At 38.9% G+C, this 14,783-nt stretch overlaps 1 protein-coding gene across 5 annotated transcripts in view; it reads right to left on the bottom strand.

The window, feature by feature from the left end:
* KIF6 (kinesin family member 6) overlaps positions 1 to 14,783 on the bottom strand; it is a 293,420-nt gene that overhangs the window by 208,361 nt on the left and 70,276 nt on the right. Inside the window, exon 1 of one of the 5 annotated variants that reach the window (XM_072945066.1) lies at positions 5,960 to 6,144. The exons of the other annotated variants lie outside the window; for them this stretch is intronic. Coding sequence (XP_072801167.1) covers positions 5,960 to 6,087 — 128 coding nt within the window. The 5' untranslated portion in view covers positions 6,088 to 6,144. Of the gene's footprint in view, positions 1 to 5,959; positions 6,145 to 14,783 lie in introns of those variants that run through there. 5 annotated transcript variants of the gene reach the window in all.

Genomic DNA, 14,783 nt, shown 5'->3' with positions numbered 1-14,783 from the left:
GGCCAAGTCACCTGTGATACATGATGTAAGACCAAGTCAGATACAAAGCCATCTTGTGCAAGTTTAGAAAAGGGAGAGGTTGGAGGAGGGCAGGAAACAATTCAAAGAGGAGGATGTTCACATTCGTTGGGCACCAGAAGTATGCCAGGCACCCGCACTGTTTTCTTTAACCGACTGTTCTCACGTTGGCTGCGCACAGCAACAGCCTATGGAACTTAAACAGAACAAAACACTTAGGAGTTGCCCGGTGCCCACCTAAGAGATTCTGATTTGATTGCTCTGGGGTGTGGACTGAGTATCAGAATTTGTAAAGGCTCCAGGTGATTCTAGGGGACACCCAAGGTTGAAAGCCATTGCCTTCATCTTTAATAACTATGCAAGGGAGACATGTGGGGAGGAGGTTTCTGGTTTCTTTATCTTTACTTTTCCACCCAGCTCCACCCCAAGCCTGAAGGAGAGAGTTACTCATCTTATTGGTTGGAGCTGAAGTCACTTTGAGCCATATCTACTAATAGGCCAGGTTCCTGTGAATTTTAAAAAGCTTGTCTTTCCACGGGAAGTTTCTTCTCTACCTCCCTGACTATGCAGCTAATGGGTAAACTAAGCTACCCGTCAACCACAATAATTAAAACTCAGCTGGGGATTGTGGGTCCACCTACACATCCACCGGGTTTATATCATTGCTGAGGCAAAAAATCTAAGTGATATGTCATAATAATCTCATCATTGCTTCACTAAAATTAAAAATGCAGAAAACAAGCAAGCATGGAATTCTAAAAGTGTTCATTTTCTAAATAACCTAAATAAGTCACTGATTGAGGATTATTCTGAAAAGAATAGGTAGAAAATGTGAGATGTCATCAGCGGCATTTGGCTAAGCTACTTTTTCCCTTCTAGAATCATTCAGAGCCTTTGATCTGCAATGTGGCTACTTCAGAACTATTACACTTCTATATTGACTTCCAGGTGCTTCTCTGGTTTTGTCACTGTGATCAAAATACAATTGGTGCACGCTCCCGGTTTCTCCTGCATAGAACTTTAAGCTGTCTTTTGCAATCCATAATCATGTATTTCTCTGACTCTTTTCTGATACTGTTTCCCTCACTATTTTCTGATTTCTTGCCCATGGAGGTTTTGAAAAGTAAATAAAAAGGCAGGTTTCTGTCCAGTTTAGTTTGGCTCATCTGTGGGCACCCTGTAAAAGACTCCCCCCCTGGCATCTTTCTGGAATCTTCTGCGGGATAACTTTCTCTCTCCAATCAGGGTCCTTCTTGCCAGTTCTCTTCATATTCTTTCCTGGTTTCTGCCCAGTCCCTTGGGCATAAGGCTTTGGACTTTCCCTTATTGCCCTGCCTGCCTTCACTGAAAATCCCTTTTGCGCTCAACCTTGCAACCAATCTGTCAGCCACATCCACTCTCGTGCCTTTGTTCAGAGAAGCTCTGCCTGAGCTGGGTACTACCTCTTGCCTAGGTGGGCTAATCTGAGAGTGAGAAGGTTTTAAACTGCTGCTGGTGGAATGCTTTTCAAAGTAGGAGGAAATATGAACCATTTGCAAAAGTTTCTCATCGAGTTGCTTCCTTCCCTGGCCCTCCCTCCCTCCTTCCCCACCCCCTCAAGCTCTCTCACAAATCAATAGCTATTTCCTGAATCCTTAGTCCACCACTGGATTCTGACTATAATTTTCATAGGCTTGAAAGAGGGCTTTATTAGAGTTTCTTAAAAAAAATCCTAATTCCAAGATGGAAACCCCCCAAACTATTTATTTGATTCTTTTTGAAAAAAGGGCCTGTGAATAGTTTTCTCTACAAAATGTTTAGATTTCAAGCAAAAAGTCACTGATAGCCTTAACTTGGACCCCTAAGTGGAAAAGTTCTGCTAAGTATACTCAGCCTGCTTAATGATGGGGAAGAAGCAAGCTTTGTGTTTTCTCTGTAAACAGAGAATCTTTTCCATTTGGCTAAGTAGTTGGAATTTTTAGGCTCTTTCTAACCGACTGGAAGACATATAAAGAGCAATAGCCAAGTTCTTGTTCTCAATAATGGAAGCCATCAATGAAAGAACCCTCCCCACCATACACCCCCACCTCCACAACATTCCAGTACCACCAACTTGCTGAACAGGAACCTGCCAGGAGTTACTATAATGAATCTGGTTTCTCGTTTTCATGTCATAGACAAATACTGTTATGGTGATTTCTATTATTTTTTCCTATCTGCAAATGTCCCATGCGATGATGCAGGCCATGCACTGCACAACGGAATCATGTTCAAGATGGTACAATTCACACCATGAGTTTGTAGATTTATTATAACATATGTCTGTCAGAGAGCAGTTAAGTGTCTTCTAACAAACCAGCATAGTATAACAATTTTCCAAAAGATGGCAGGGGTGCCTTTTAATAAACACATGAGGGTGCCATATAGACTAGAAGTAGCCCTGTCTAGTTATCTTGACCTGGAACATAGCAAGCAGGCCTCATGAAAATGGGAGGGTATCAGTCAGGCTCTTCTAAATAACTGAATATACCTCACATGTTGTAAACACAGCCCCACTATTCATTTGAACATCCACATGCAAAAAAAAAAAATGAATTTAGACACTGATCTTCCACGATTCATAAAAATTAACTCAAAGTGGATCACAGACCTAAGTGTAAAATGCAAAACTATAAAATTCCTAGGAGATAACGTAGGAGAAAACCTAGAAGGCCTTGGGTGTGGTGATGCCTTTTTGGATACAACACCTAAGACATGATCCATGAAGGAAATAACTGACAAGCTGAACTTCATTAAAATTAAAACTTCTGTTCTGCAAAAGATAATGTCTAAAGAATTAGAAGATTAGCCACAGACTGGGAGAAAACATTTGCAAAAGATACATCTGATAAACGATTGCTATCCAAGATATACAAAGAACTCCTAAAGTTCAACAATAGGAAAACAAACAACCCAATTTTTAAAAATGGACCAAAAATCTTAGTAGACACCTCACCAAAGAAGATATACAGATGGCAAATAAGGGAAATGCAAGTTAAAACAATAATAAGATACTATTACACACCTATTAGAATGGCCAAAAGCCAGAACATTGACAATATCAAAAGCTGGGGAGGATGTGGAGCAAAAGAACTCTCATTCACTGCTAGTGGGAATGCAGAAATGGTACCGCCACTTTGGAAGACCATTTGGTAGTTTCTCATAAAACTAAACATACTCCTACCATACAATCCAGCAATCACGGTCGTTGGTATTTATTCGAAGAAGCTGAAAATTTACATTCACACAAAAACCTCTTCACAATATTTAGAGCAGCCTTATTCATAATTGCCAAAACTGGGAAGCAACCAAGATGTCCTTCAGTAGGTAAATGGATAAATAAACTTTAGTACATACAGACAATGGAATATTATTCAGTACAAAATAGAAATGAACTGTTGAGCTGTGAAAAAACATGGAAGAACCTTAGATGCATATTACTAAGGGAAAGAAGCCAGTGTGAAAAGAGCTACATACTATATGATTCCAACTATATGACATTCTGGAAAAGGCAAAACCATGGAGACAAAAAAAGATCAATGATTGCTGGGGGTGGTGGTAGAGGGTGGTGATGACAAGGCAGAGTATAGAGTATTCTTAAGGCAATGAAAACACTCTATATATTATCCTGATGGATATATGTCATCATGCATTTGTCCAAACCTATAGAATGTACAATACCAAGAGTGAAATCTCTGGTAAACTCTGGACTTAGGGTGATTTTGATGTGTCAGTGTAGGTTCATTCTTGGTAACAAATATATCATTTTGGTGAGTGGTGCTGATAACGGGAAAAGCGTGCATGTGTAGGTTAGGGGACATATGGAAAATTTCTGTACCTTCCTCTCAATTTTGTTGTGAACCTAAAACTACTTTATCAGGGAAAAAAAAAAACAGGTCCAAACTCAAAGTTGCAAACTATTCTTTTCTTTAAAATTGAAGTATAGTTGATTTACAATAGTATATTAGTTTCAGGTGTACAACATAGCGATTCATTATTTTTTATAATGAATTTAAAGTTATTGTGAAATATTGGCTCTATTCCCTGTGCTGTACAATATACGCTTGTAGATTATTTATTTTGTATATAGTAGTTTGTGCCTCTTAATCCTCAAAGCTATAAAATATTCTCAGTGATTGTTGTGATGAATTCTCATTTTGTTATCCACATTAACTTCTTTCATTTCAATTGGTAAATATCCTCTCCTAAATATTATCAATATTATTTCTAATTTACCTATGTTGCTAAATGATAATATTATTAGACTTGATGTCTGATCCATTTGATTTCCCAAAGAGTTTAATCAACACCCTAAGGTAATTCTACTAACCACAAGTCTGCCATTTCAGAGGTGCTGGCAACCTGTATATGATTTATTCCCTACAAGACTCAAGAATGCCCGGTGTCACCGTGGCAACATCTCCATAGTTTCAAGAAGCTTCTGCTGCTTACTGTGCTTATGCTTTCATGTGCTGTGGAAACACACATCACCAAAAGGACTCAAGAAAGAGAACTGGAAGCTGTTTTGCTACGGAAATGCAAAACCAAAATGAGAATTATCCATGATGTGCAAAGATAGAATTAGGCACAATTAATGGGTAGGAGAACCTTTTCTCACAGATGGTTACATTGATTAATTTACTGGTTACAATCATTTAATTATTTCACTAAGACTTAATATATATATGAAACATTCTTTTATTTCTATTTTGTTTTTCTCAAAATTATATACAAATATGATACACTTTTAGATTGCTTATAACTTGATAAGATCACCTTCCTCTATTATACTAAATTAACCAAATCTCTCTCACCCCAAACAACATCATTTTGCAGCCACCAACAGACAAACGGCTCCCAAATCATAGACTTACCTATTGCCTTCAGGCAAACACCATTTGCATCATTTTCCAGGAGTAAATATTTAACATTAAAAAAACTGTGCTTGCTTTTGTCCCTCTTATACTCACACCCTTTGCTAATTTCCAACTACATTCAGCCATCATGCTTCTTCTGGTGCTTCAAGCTCACAAATAACCCATCATTTAATGAAATGTCTTGTTTGGCTTAATTCCAAATAGACCCAAACAATAAAATTTATCTTCTTTAGTGCTACAGCATTTTTTTTCCAAAGAAAATAATTTTCCTCCCATTTTTACTAATACTTGCTCTCTCGTTCAGATTTTATAGTTTCAGTATCACAAATTATGTGCTCAAGTTTTCCACATTTGGGGAAATTATAGGAATAAATAGATCTAGATGCAATGGGTTTGTAATTTTGGAAAAACACAGCATCTCCTCTGCCAAGTAAATAGCTTTATACACCTCTAAGTTTATGCTATTGCATTTTTCAAGTTCCAAGTTTATTTATTTTTATTTATTTTCATTTTAACATAAATTTTATTATTTTTCCAACTACAGAAGTAATATACACTTCTTATGAAGACATTTGAAACATTTTAAAGTAGAAAGAATTAAAAAAAAGTCTCATCACAAAGGCAATGATAATATGTTGATATATTTCCTTAAATTAATTTTCTTATGCATATTTTGCAGATTTGTGGTAAAATTATGAATGTATGCATATTATTATATCTTTTACTATTAATGATACTATCTTTCTTTTGTTATATTCTGATACAGGTGAAGGGAAGGAAATGGGCGATCTACATGGATTTTTTTTTCCCCTAAATACCTAATTGTGGCTCATAGTGCATGTTGCCTATATGGGATCTGATGTCCTCTTCTCCCTATTAGGCTCTGCTTTTCTTCAGGGAATTATTTTAAAATACTAGACTTTCCCTGCCTCCCTTAGGGCAACTACAGCTGGCCATGTGACACACTTCTGATCAGTGATAAGTGAAAGTCAATGGACAGAGCTTCTGGGAAGACTGTTAAATGGGCAGCTTCAGCCAGCACATACCTTTTTCCTTCTTTTTTCTTCCAGGAATGTGGATGTGATGCTGAAGGTAAGGCAGTCATTTTGCAGAAAACTGAAGCCATCTGCTGAGAATGGCTCTGTAAAATGACAAAAGGAAGCCCTGATGGCATCCTGGAGCATCCCTTAGCAGCCCTGGGCTGCAATCTCCAGGGTCCTTTTTGTGTAGGGTGGGGTGGAGGGCGGAGTGGAGGGAGGGACTATTTGGTTAAGCTGCCATAAACTGGACTGCTATAATGTGACTTCATAATTAGAGTTTTTACCTAATTTCAGTGTATGGTGTCACAAGGCCTCCCTCATTTCTCTATTTTCCAAACACTTCTTTACTCTTCTTGGTTGTTTTTCCTTTCAGATACACTCTGGAACTAGATTTTTTTTTTTAAGTCTTTCCAGTTTTGCTTAGAAATTTCATTGAACTTCAACATCAGTATGGGAATAACTAACCTCTTTAAAGTGTTCACACTTTTCTTTCAAACTTAGATTAATAGCTCGCCATTCATCTTCAAGTCTTCTTTTATTTCTCACTAAAAACTTTACTATTGATTTTACAAAGTCTCTGAACGTTTCCTGAGTATTTTATTTATTTTTTGCTATCGTAAAAGATCTATTTTGCCATTAGTCCATCTAATGGGGTTATTCCTAGGGCTTGCCTCTTGAATTGAGTTAGATATGTACTGAAAGATAATAGGTGGTCAGCCAGCCTGAATAACATCAGGCTGCACTCTGGTTCATAATAACTAGCTCTCATTTTGTAAAATGTCTTCACTATCCTAGAACTCAATCTGAAAACACAAGGTCCAGTGTAATTTACTAAACAATACATAGGTTAACTGCTATGGAAGTTTCAGAGCAGGGAGATTAATATGCTACCTGTGACCCTTATCACCCAGTCCAGATGATCCCTGTAGCCATCTAATGGAACCCTTTCCCCTCACTCACTTAGATTTCATTCTGAAAGGGAGCGGGACCCTGTGAACCCTGCCCCCAACCCCTGCCTCTTATTTATAGAAAAGCTTAAGTCTCCCAGGCCTCCCTGAGTTGTAGAAGAGCAGGCTTAGGCAATTGATTAGGACAAGGACTGGGGGATGGCGACAACTCCAACCACCTATCTCAATGATTAGCTGAGATTATTCCTTCATTTCCCTACAGAACGTTCTTGGCTGAACAGAATCTGTGGAGATGGGTTTTTGGGGGAGGATGCTGGGTCCACTAGGTTGCAGGCATTCTGATTTCCTTTTTCTTACCAAGGCTGTTGCCCCCAGGATCATATACTTGCTGCTCCCTCAAACAGAAACCAATTACTCTAAGTCTTAGGAGGTAGCTGCAGAGAAGAAATAAGAACTAGTTAGGACCTATTCAGTCCAAAATGGTGGAGGATTTGACTTCCAGTGGACTCGAGTCTCATTATATGCTCATTGTAATATAGTAACATGCTAAATGACATGCCTACCATCGCCAGGACAGCTGGCAATTGCCATGACAACAACCATAAAAGCCCATACAAGGACTGAAAAACTCAGACAAGGACTGATTGGCCCCATCACACCAGGAAGGAGGACGTGATGGTGGAAGCCTCTCATAAGAGTCCACATGGCCTGACCCCGGTGGGAGCTGTCCCTACCGCCCATCTTGGCTGACAGCTCCCCACTCTAGCGCCTTTTTCTCGCTCAAGTGTTTTTCTTCCCTTTTCCCTGCTCAAGCACTTTCCTTCACTTTCCTCTTCTGAGTAATAAAGCGGCTGTTCATTTTGTCCTTCTGCTTCTGCTGTGTGAACTCTTTCACAGCTGGTGGCAAGAACCCACACTGGTGGGCTTCCTAATTTAGGGGTTCCTCCATCTGCTAACAATTCTAAAGGCTCTTCCCCATATATACTGTCTCCAGGAAGACTCAGCACTCCTCCTACCTTGGCAGCACTGCCAGCTTGTGGCTCAGTCAGAACAGGTCTTGGCATATGCCAGTGAGATTAGGAAATCATGGAGGCTCATGGGAGCTAAGACAGTGGTGTGACAGGATCGAGTGAGCTGTGACAGGGAAGTATTGGTTGATGTGGGCTCCATTCATGAGACTACTGCAGCCCTAAATGATTTGTGTGCCTTTTTGTGCATATATTGATATTATTAACTGGATAATTGAGGAGTTGTGTTTTGCAGAAGTCTCATGAGGTGTTTCACATACATGTTACATGTCCCAACTAAATGGTAAGTAAAATGAAGATAAGAATACAGTTTAAATTCTTTATAATGCCCAAAAAGAGCTCACTGAAATTCTTGTAACATAGTGAATGCTTGATATAGATGATGTTGACAGTCTCAAAAGAGTGTAATGCTTTTTTTCTGTAATAGTCAGAGGTGTTTCCAAATCTTCTGTATTCTTCCAAAGGACACAGTAAAGTGCCCTGGCAAGCCTAAGTTATTCAAAACTCTTTTAGGTTATCTTATGGTTTTACTTTATATGCTAAAAATTCAGAACAGATTTCAAAAACATGATGTAGTAAAAATACAGTATAAATCAAACAATTCATACAGCAATTATAAAGACTAGCTGGACAATAAGCGAAAAAAATCCAAATCCACAATAATACATAATTTTTAAAGTGCATTTCACCTCTGAATCTCAGGAAAAGAAATTGCATGCATTTATTTATATACAAAGTATGAGGAAAATGGAATAGACTGAAGTGACAATGCTTTTCGTGTCATTAATTAATCTCATGTGACTGTAACCTCTAAATATCACAGATATAATTTTACATTCCAAATATGTAAGTGAAAATACTGCAGCTGTTTCTTCCCATCCTTCTACTCATCACATATTAGCAACTGATTGTGAAAGCTAACACCTCTGTAATGGAATGAATGTTTGCATCCCCCCGCCACCACAAATTCGTATGTTGAAACCTGAATCCCCAGTGTGATGGCATTTGGATTGTGGACCTTTGGGAGACAACTGGGTTTAGATAAGGTCATGAGGGTGGGGCTCCCTTGATGGGATTAGTGTCCTTACAAGAAGAAGAAGAAAGATCAGAACTCACTCTCTCTCTCTCTCTCTCCCTATCAAGAGAGAGCACAGAGAGAAGGCAGCTAGGAAGAAAGCTCTCATCAGGAATCAAACCTGCCAGCACCCTGATCTTGGGCTTCTCAGACTCCAAAACCGTGATGAGTAAGTGTCTGTTGTTCAAGCCACCTAGGCTATGGTATTTTGTCCTGGTAGCCAAGCTGACCAAGACAACCTTCTATCTAAGACATTTCTAAGACTGAGAATGATCTCTTTCAACTGGACATTCAGAATAGAGGAAACCAGCTTCCTCCTTGTTATTACTCTAGTGGGACAGGCTTTGGGTAGAAGTATGTCATTTTCAGGCTGGAAAGGCTCTCTATTCCCCCTACCACGGTCACTGGCAATGTACCATTCTTCTAGGAACATAGTCCCTGCTCAACCCACGAAAGATAAAGAGTATGACTGACCATCACTGGTCACTGATCACTTGTTCATCCTGCAGGACAGCACCCCCAGCTTTTCAAGAGGTTGCCTCCCAGCTGTGTCAGTAATTGACTTGGTTGAAGAAAAGGCTGGAGTTAGTTTTAACTTTGAGATCTGTGCTTATAAGAATCTCCTTGAATGCTAAATGGGGCCAGAAAAATAACACAAATGAAAAGTGTAACGCAATAGGTAGGTGTAAGAACCAAAGAGAGCATGCTTCATCTAAAGGCACTAAGTTCAAAAATTTGAAAAGTAAAATGTGTAGGCCAATCCCAGTGCATTTGGTACAGATGCAAGGAGTGTCCAGAGCATAAGTGGAAGGATTGGCTTTCAAAAGAACAGCTTCCTGAGACTAGAGGAAAGTTGGTGACAGGGAAAAAAGGATGGGAGACAGGAAGCTAAGGGAATTCACATTTGACAGCTTCCATATTCTCTGAGGTAAGGGTACAACTGGCTTCGGAGAGAATTAGGGCATGTAGTACTTGACTACAGAGAATGACATTTGATGTCATAGTTGTGAGGCATGAGAGAAAAAGCTCTGGGCACATGAAGATCTTGCTTAGCAGACTGAGGGCCCAGCTAAGGCTGGAGTCCATAACGTGGTGGCGTTTTTCTCCAGTCTCCTCTGAATCCCTGGTTGAAATCAGTGTCCTTCCCTGTGCCCTGAACAACCCAGGGTATCTTATCACTTACTAATTAAGATTGAAATGATCAGTTTATGAGTCTGTTCTACTAGACTAGAGCCCTTTGATGTCAGGACCAGGTGAGTTTAAAGAACTTTGCAGAGTTTCTGACACACAACAGACAGAGCTGCACTGGATTCAAAAGCTCTGACTCACACAAAAGGCTCCGGGGACCTGAAGAAGCCCAGAAACCCACAGTCTGCTCAGAGCTTAGATGGAAAACCAGGGTACAACAGGACTCGCCCAGGCAAGAGCACCATCACCCTCAGCTCTCATGTCTGACCAAAGTTGATATCCTGGTCTATCTCTCGGCAGACATGGAATCTTGGGGAAATATCACAGTCTATGTGAACCTTAGTTTAGTCACCCATAAAACACAGATTATGACTCCCACTCCCTTAGAGATTTTCCTGTTATCTCTAAAATGTACTTTCCCTAGGTGGGTGAGTGAAGGGATTAGAAGCACCTGGGATGCTTATTCAATCATATTTGAACTTTCTGGAGGTGGAGGCCAGGAACCTGCATTTCAAACAATCATCTAGGTGATTCTTATATATAGTTAAATTTCCAGCCACTGGATTTTGACATCTTCCAATTTAGCCCCTCCTTACTCCCACTGCCACATAAATGGCCCTAAGTAACTTCCCACGATGCTCAGGGCTCTCTCTGACATCCACCCATCTCATTCCAGTCTTACTACATGACTGATTTTTCTTCCTAAAATGTAGTTCCAGTCATGCTACGTCCTTGAATAAAAATCTCCAAGGGCCTGCCACACCCTTTCCAGTCTTGAATGTTCTCACTTGCTCCCTTGCTGGGTTCCAGATGAACAAGTCTATTAACTGTCACAGAACAAGCTCTATGCGTTGCAACTTCCCTATCTCTGTTTCTACATGAATGCCCCATTCCACCTTCCCACTTCCCACCCCTTCCCTCAAGGACTGTTTCATGCACCACCTTCTCTATGAGTCTTTTTCTGATCACTTGACCTGCTGTGATTTCTTTCTCCTTTAAGCCCTTGTCTTCTTTGCACCTCTCTTACAATTTTCATATTCCACGTTGTACTGTTTTGTACTATTTTTATCCACTGTGCTGTGAGTTCCAGGAAAGCAAAGACTGTCAGTACACTTGGTGCCCAGCATAGTGTGTGGAACCAAGTTGGATCTCAACAAATGTTTGCTGAATACATGAGTGATCCCACATGACAAGACTGTAAGCCATAAAGTCAGACACTTTTTTTTTAACTCCTGTGGCACTTAGCAGTGTTTTATATTCACTAGATACTAGAAATGTGGTGAATTAAATTTAACGTCTGTCAACTTTTTCCTTTGATGACAAATTATTTAAAAAACACAACATTGCCAAGATTTCAATACTGGACACTAGTTTACTGACTTTTTTTTTTTAACAGTAATAACCATGACTGTCTTTGGAACCTTAAATGGACTATGCATCCCTATTTAGGAATACTAAAATTACACTAAAGTAGGTGACTATTTTCCCTATGGTTAAGACCAGCAGTTATACTGTTTTACTTCATAAGACATACTTAGATTCTAATTATATTCCCTTTACATCATATGACATAAGGGGCTTTCAAAAGTAGAAGTTCTATTTTCATTTAAATTACTAATTACAGAATAGCTCTAACACACATATGTGTGTATATGCATGTATGTCTAAATATAAGAATATGGCCACTTACTTTTTATATTAAAATTCTAATTTTGTGTTAAGTGTAGATTTACATGCAGCTGTAAGAAATGATGCAGAGAGATCCCATGTACCCATTACCCAGTTTTTCCCAATGGTAACAGCTTGTAAAACAATATTAAAATATCACAACCAGGAAATTGGCATTGATACAATCCACTGATCTTATTCAGATGTCCTGGTTTTACTTACATTCACGTGTGTGTGTGTGTGTGTGTGTGTGTTTGTGAGTTTAGTCTGATGCATTTTGAGAGTTGTCTATCAACAGCCACAGTCAAGATAAAGAAGAGTCCATCACCATGAGCATCCCTCATATAACCATCCTCGTTTCCCTGCCCAACTGCTGTCAACCACTCATCTGCCATCTACTTCTATAATTATGCCACTTAATGAACACTACAGGAATGAAATCACATAGCATATAAACTTTTGGGATTGGTTTTTTTCCCTCAGCATAATTCCTTAGAGATTCATCCGAGTTGCTAAGTGTATCAACAGTTCATTCCTTTTTGTTATTGTTGTTTTATCAACTAAAGGTCCATAGTTTACATTAGGGTTCACCCTGTGTGTTGTAAATTCTATAGGTTTTAACAAATGCATAAAGATATGTACCCACCACTACAGTATCACACACAACAGTTTCACTGTTCAGAAAAATTCTCTGTGCTTCACCTATTCATCCATCTACCTTACCCTTCCGCAACCACTGGCAACCACTGATTTTTCCACTGTACCTATAGTTCTGCCTCTTCCAGAATGTCACACAGTTGGAATCAAAGAATATGTAGTCTTTTCATACTGGCTTTTGTACTTAGCATACATATTTAAGGTTTCTCTATATACTTTTGTGGTTTATTAGCTCATTTCTTTTTATTGCCAAATAATATTCCACTGCATGGATGTACCACAGTTTGTTTTCCATTGCCTGGTGAGGGATATCTTGGTTGCTTCCAGTTTTTGGCAATTATGAATAGGCTGCTATATCCATTTGTGGGTAGGTTTTTTCCAGTCATTTGGTTAAATATCTAGGAATGTGATTGTTGGATCTTATGGTAAGACTATGCTTAGTTCTGTAAGAAATTGGAAACTGTCTTCCAAAGGGGCTGCACCATTTTGCATTCCCACCAGCAATGAATGAGAATTCACTCTACATTCTTGTCAGCATTTGGTGTTGCCAGTTTTTGTGTGTGTTTTTTTTTTAGCCATTTTAATAGGTGTGTAGTTGCATCTTGTTGTTTTAACTAGCAATTCACCAATGACAGATGATGCTGAGCATCTTTTCACATGCTCACTTACCTTCTATATGTCTTCTTTGGCAAGATGTCTGCCCAGAACTTTTTCTCATTTCTTAACTGAGTTTTCTGTTTTCTTATTGTTAACTTGTAAGAGTTCTTTGGTTTTGGATACAAGTCTTTTATCAGATATGTGTTTGGTAAATGTTTTCTCTGAGTTTCTGGCTTGTCCTTTTATTCTATTGACAGTGTCTTTCAGAAAGTACAAGTTTTTAATTTTCATGAATTCAACTTATCTGTTTTTTTCTTTCACAGATCATGCTTTTGATATTATATCTAAAACCTCATTGCCAAATAAGTGACTATAGTAATATTTGCAAAAAGCTATTGACTTTAGTCTGGTACCCTGACAGCATATATACAAAGTCCATAGGTAGTCTACAGGCAAATGCTTCTGCAAGAGCAGAGAGATGGAACTCATTAGAATGTAAAAGGAAGAGAAACAGAAAAGGCAGAATACATGTGAGAAGAGCATCCACCAAACCATTTGGGGGAAGCTGGGTTGCTCAGTGGTTAGCAACCTATTACTGACAGCTAATACTGAGCAATATCAAAATGACCTCGCATTCGATTTTACGTGGTTAAGCCAAGTACAAGGATGTGGAAGGGATCAAAAGTGTACACTGTCATTATCTCTCAAATGGATGACTGCAGGAGAGAACCAAGGTCAACAGACATTTTGCCTACTATTTTTGGATGGTATTCAGAGAGTTTGGGGACATTCCCACTCACAACAATGAAACCAGCCAATCAGACAGACAGGATTTCAGAGTTAGAGCCTGTCCCAGCTCAAGAGTGTGTGAAACCAGATTACCAGTGCCCTTAATCCAATCCAGGTACAGCCAAAGTCACATTCCATTATAAAGAATTACTTTATAATCTTAGCAAAAGGCAAATCCTCTAAAATCCCCAGAAAACTAGCAGATTCTATACAAGTCAAATCCCATTATCCACACACCAAAAGACTATGCAGCTCTTGAGATGTTTTGGAATTTTAAAGTATTGAATATATTTTGAAGTAAACAGACTACAGTACTGGGATATGGGAATCTTCTTTCTTAATGAGAATCTTCTCATTTTTATTTTGATGAGATTTGTTGTCATGTAATTATAGTCCAAAATGTGAAGAAAATCTCTCAGACCACTTTTGTATGTGTATGTGTGTGGTAGCTCATTGAAAACATCTGTTTCGTGACTGAGGGCACTTCTGACTTGAGTCAGTGAAATTCTCCAACAAGAGGACAAAGCTACTAAAGAGGGAGAAACAATTTAAGACAGAAAACTAGCACCATCTATACAGACTATCTGACCAGCATTGAGAACCACTACTAAATGCCAGGCATGCTAGGAAATGCAGAGACACAGAGTGAAGTAAGACACTGTCCTTGTTCTCAAGTGGCTTAAAGGCTCTTTCCTAACAGGACACTAGAAATCTCTGATTTATCTCCTCCATGTTCATCATAGCCAAGCCCTTCATTTCTGGATTATTACTAAGCAGGTTTCAAGCTCTTTGGTGTAGATGTGACTTGTTAAAAATAATTTTAAGTAAGAGTTAGCCTAGTGGTATATAGATTAGACTGGAGGCTAGAAAACTAGTTAAGAAATCTATTAGAATAAAAATCAATCTCACACCAAAAGCCT

This window comes from Vicugna pacos, chromosome 20, assembly GCF_048564905.1.
Source record: "Vicugna pacos chromosome 20, VicPac4, whole genome shotgun sequence".
Taxonomy (NCBI): Eukaryota; Metazoa; Chordata; class Mammalia; order Artiodactyla; family Camelidae; genus Vicugna; species Vicugna pacos.
Note: the sequence above shows the minus strand (reverse complement) of the source record. Positions and strands in the feature narration are given on the sequence as shown.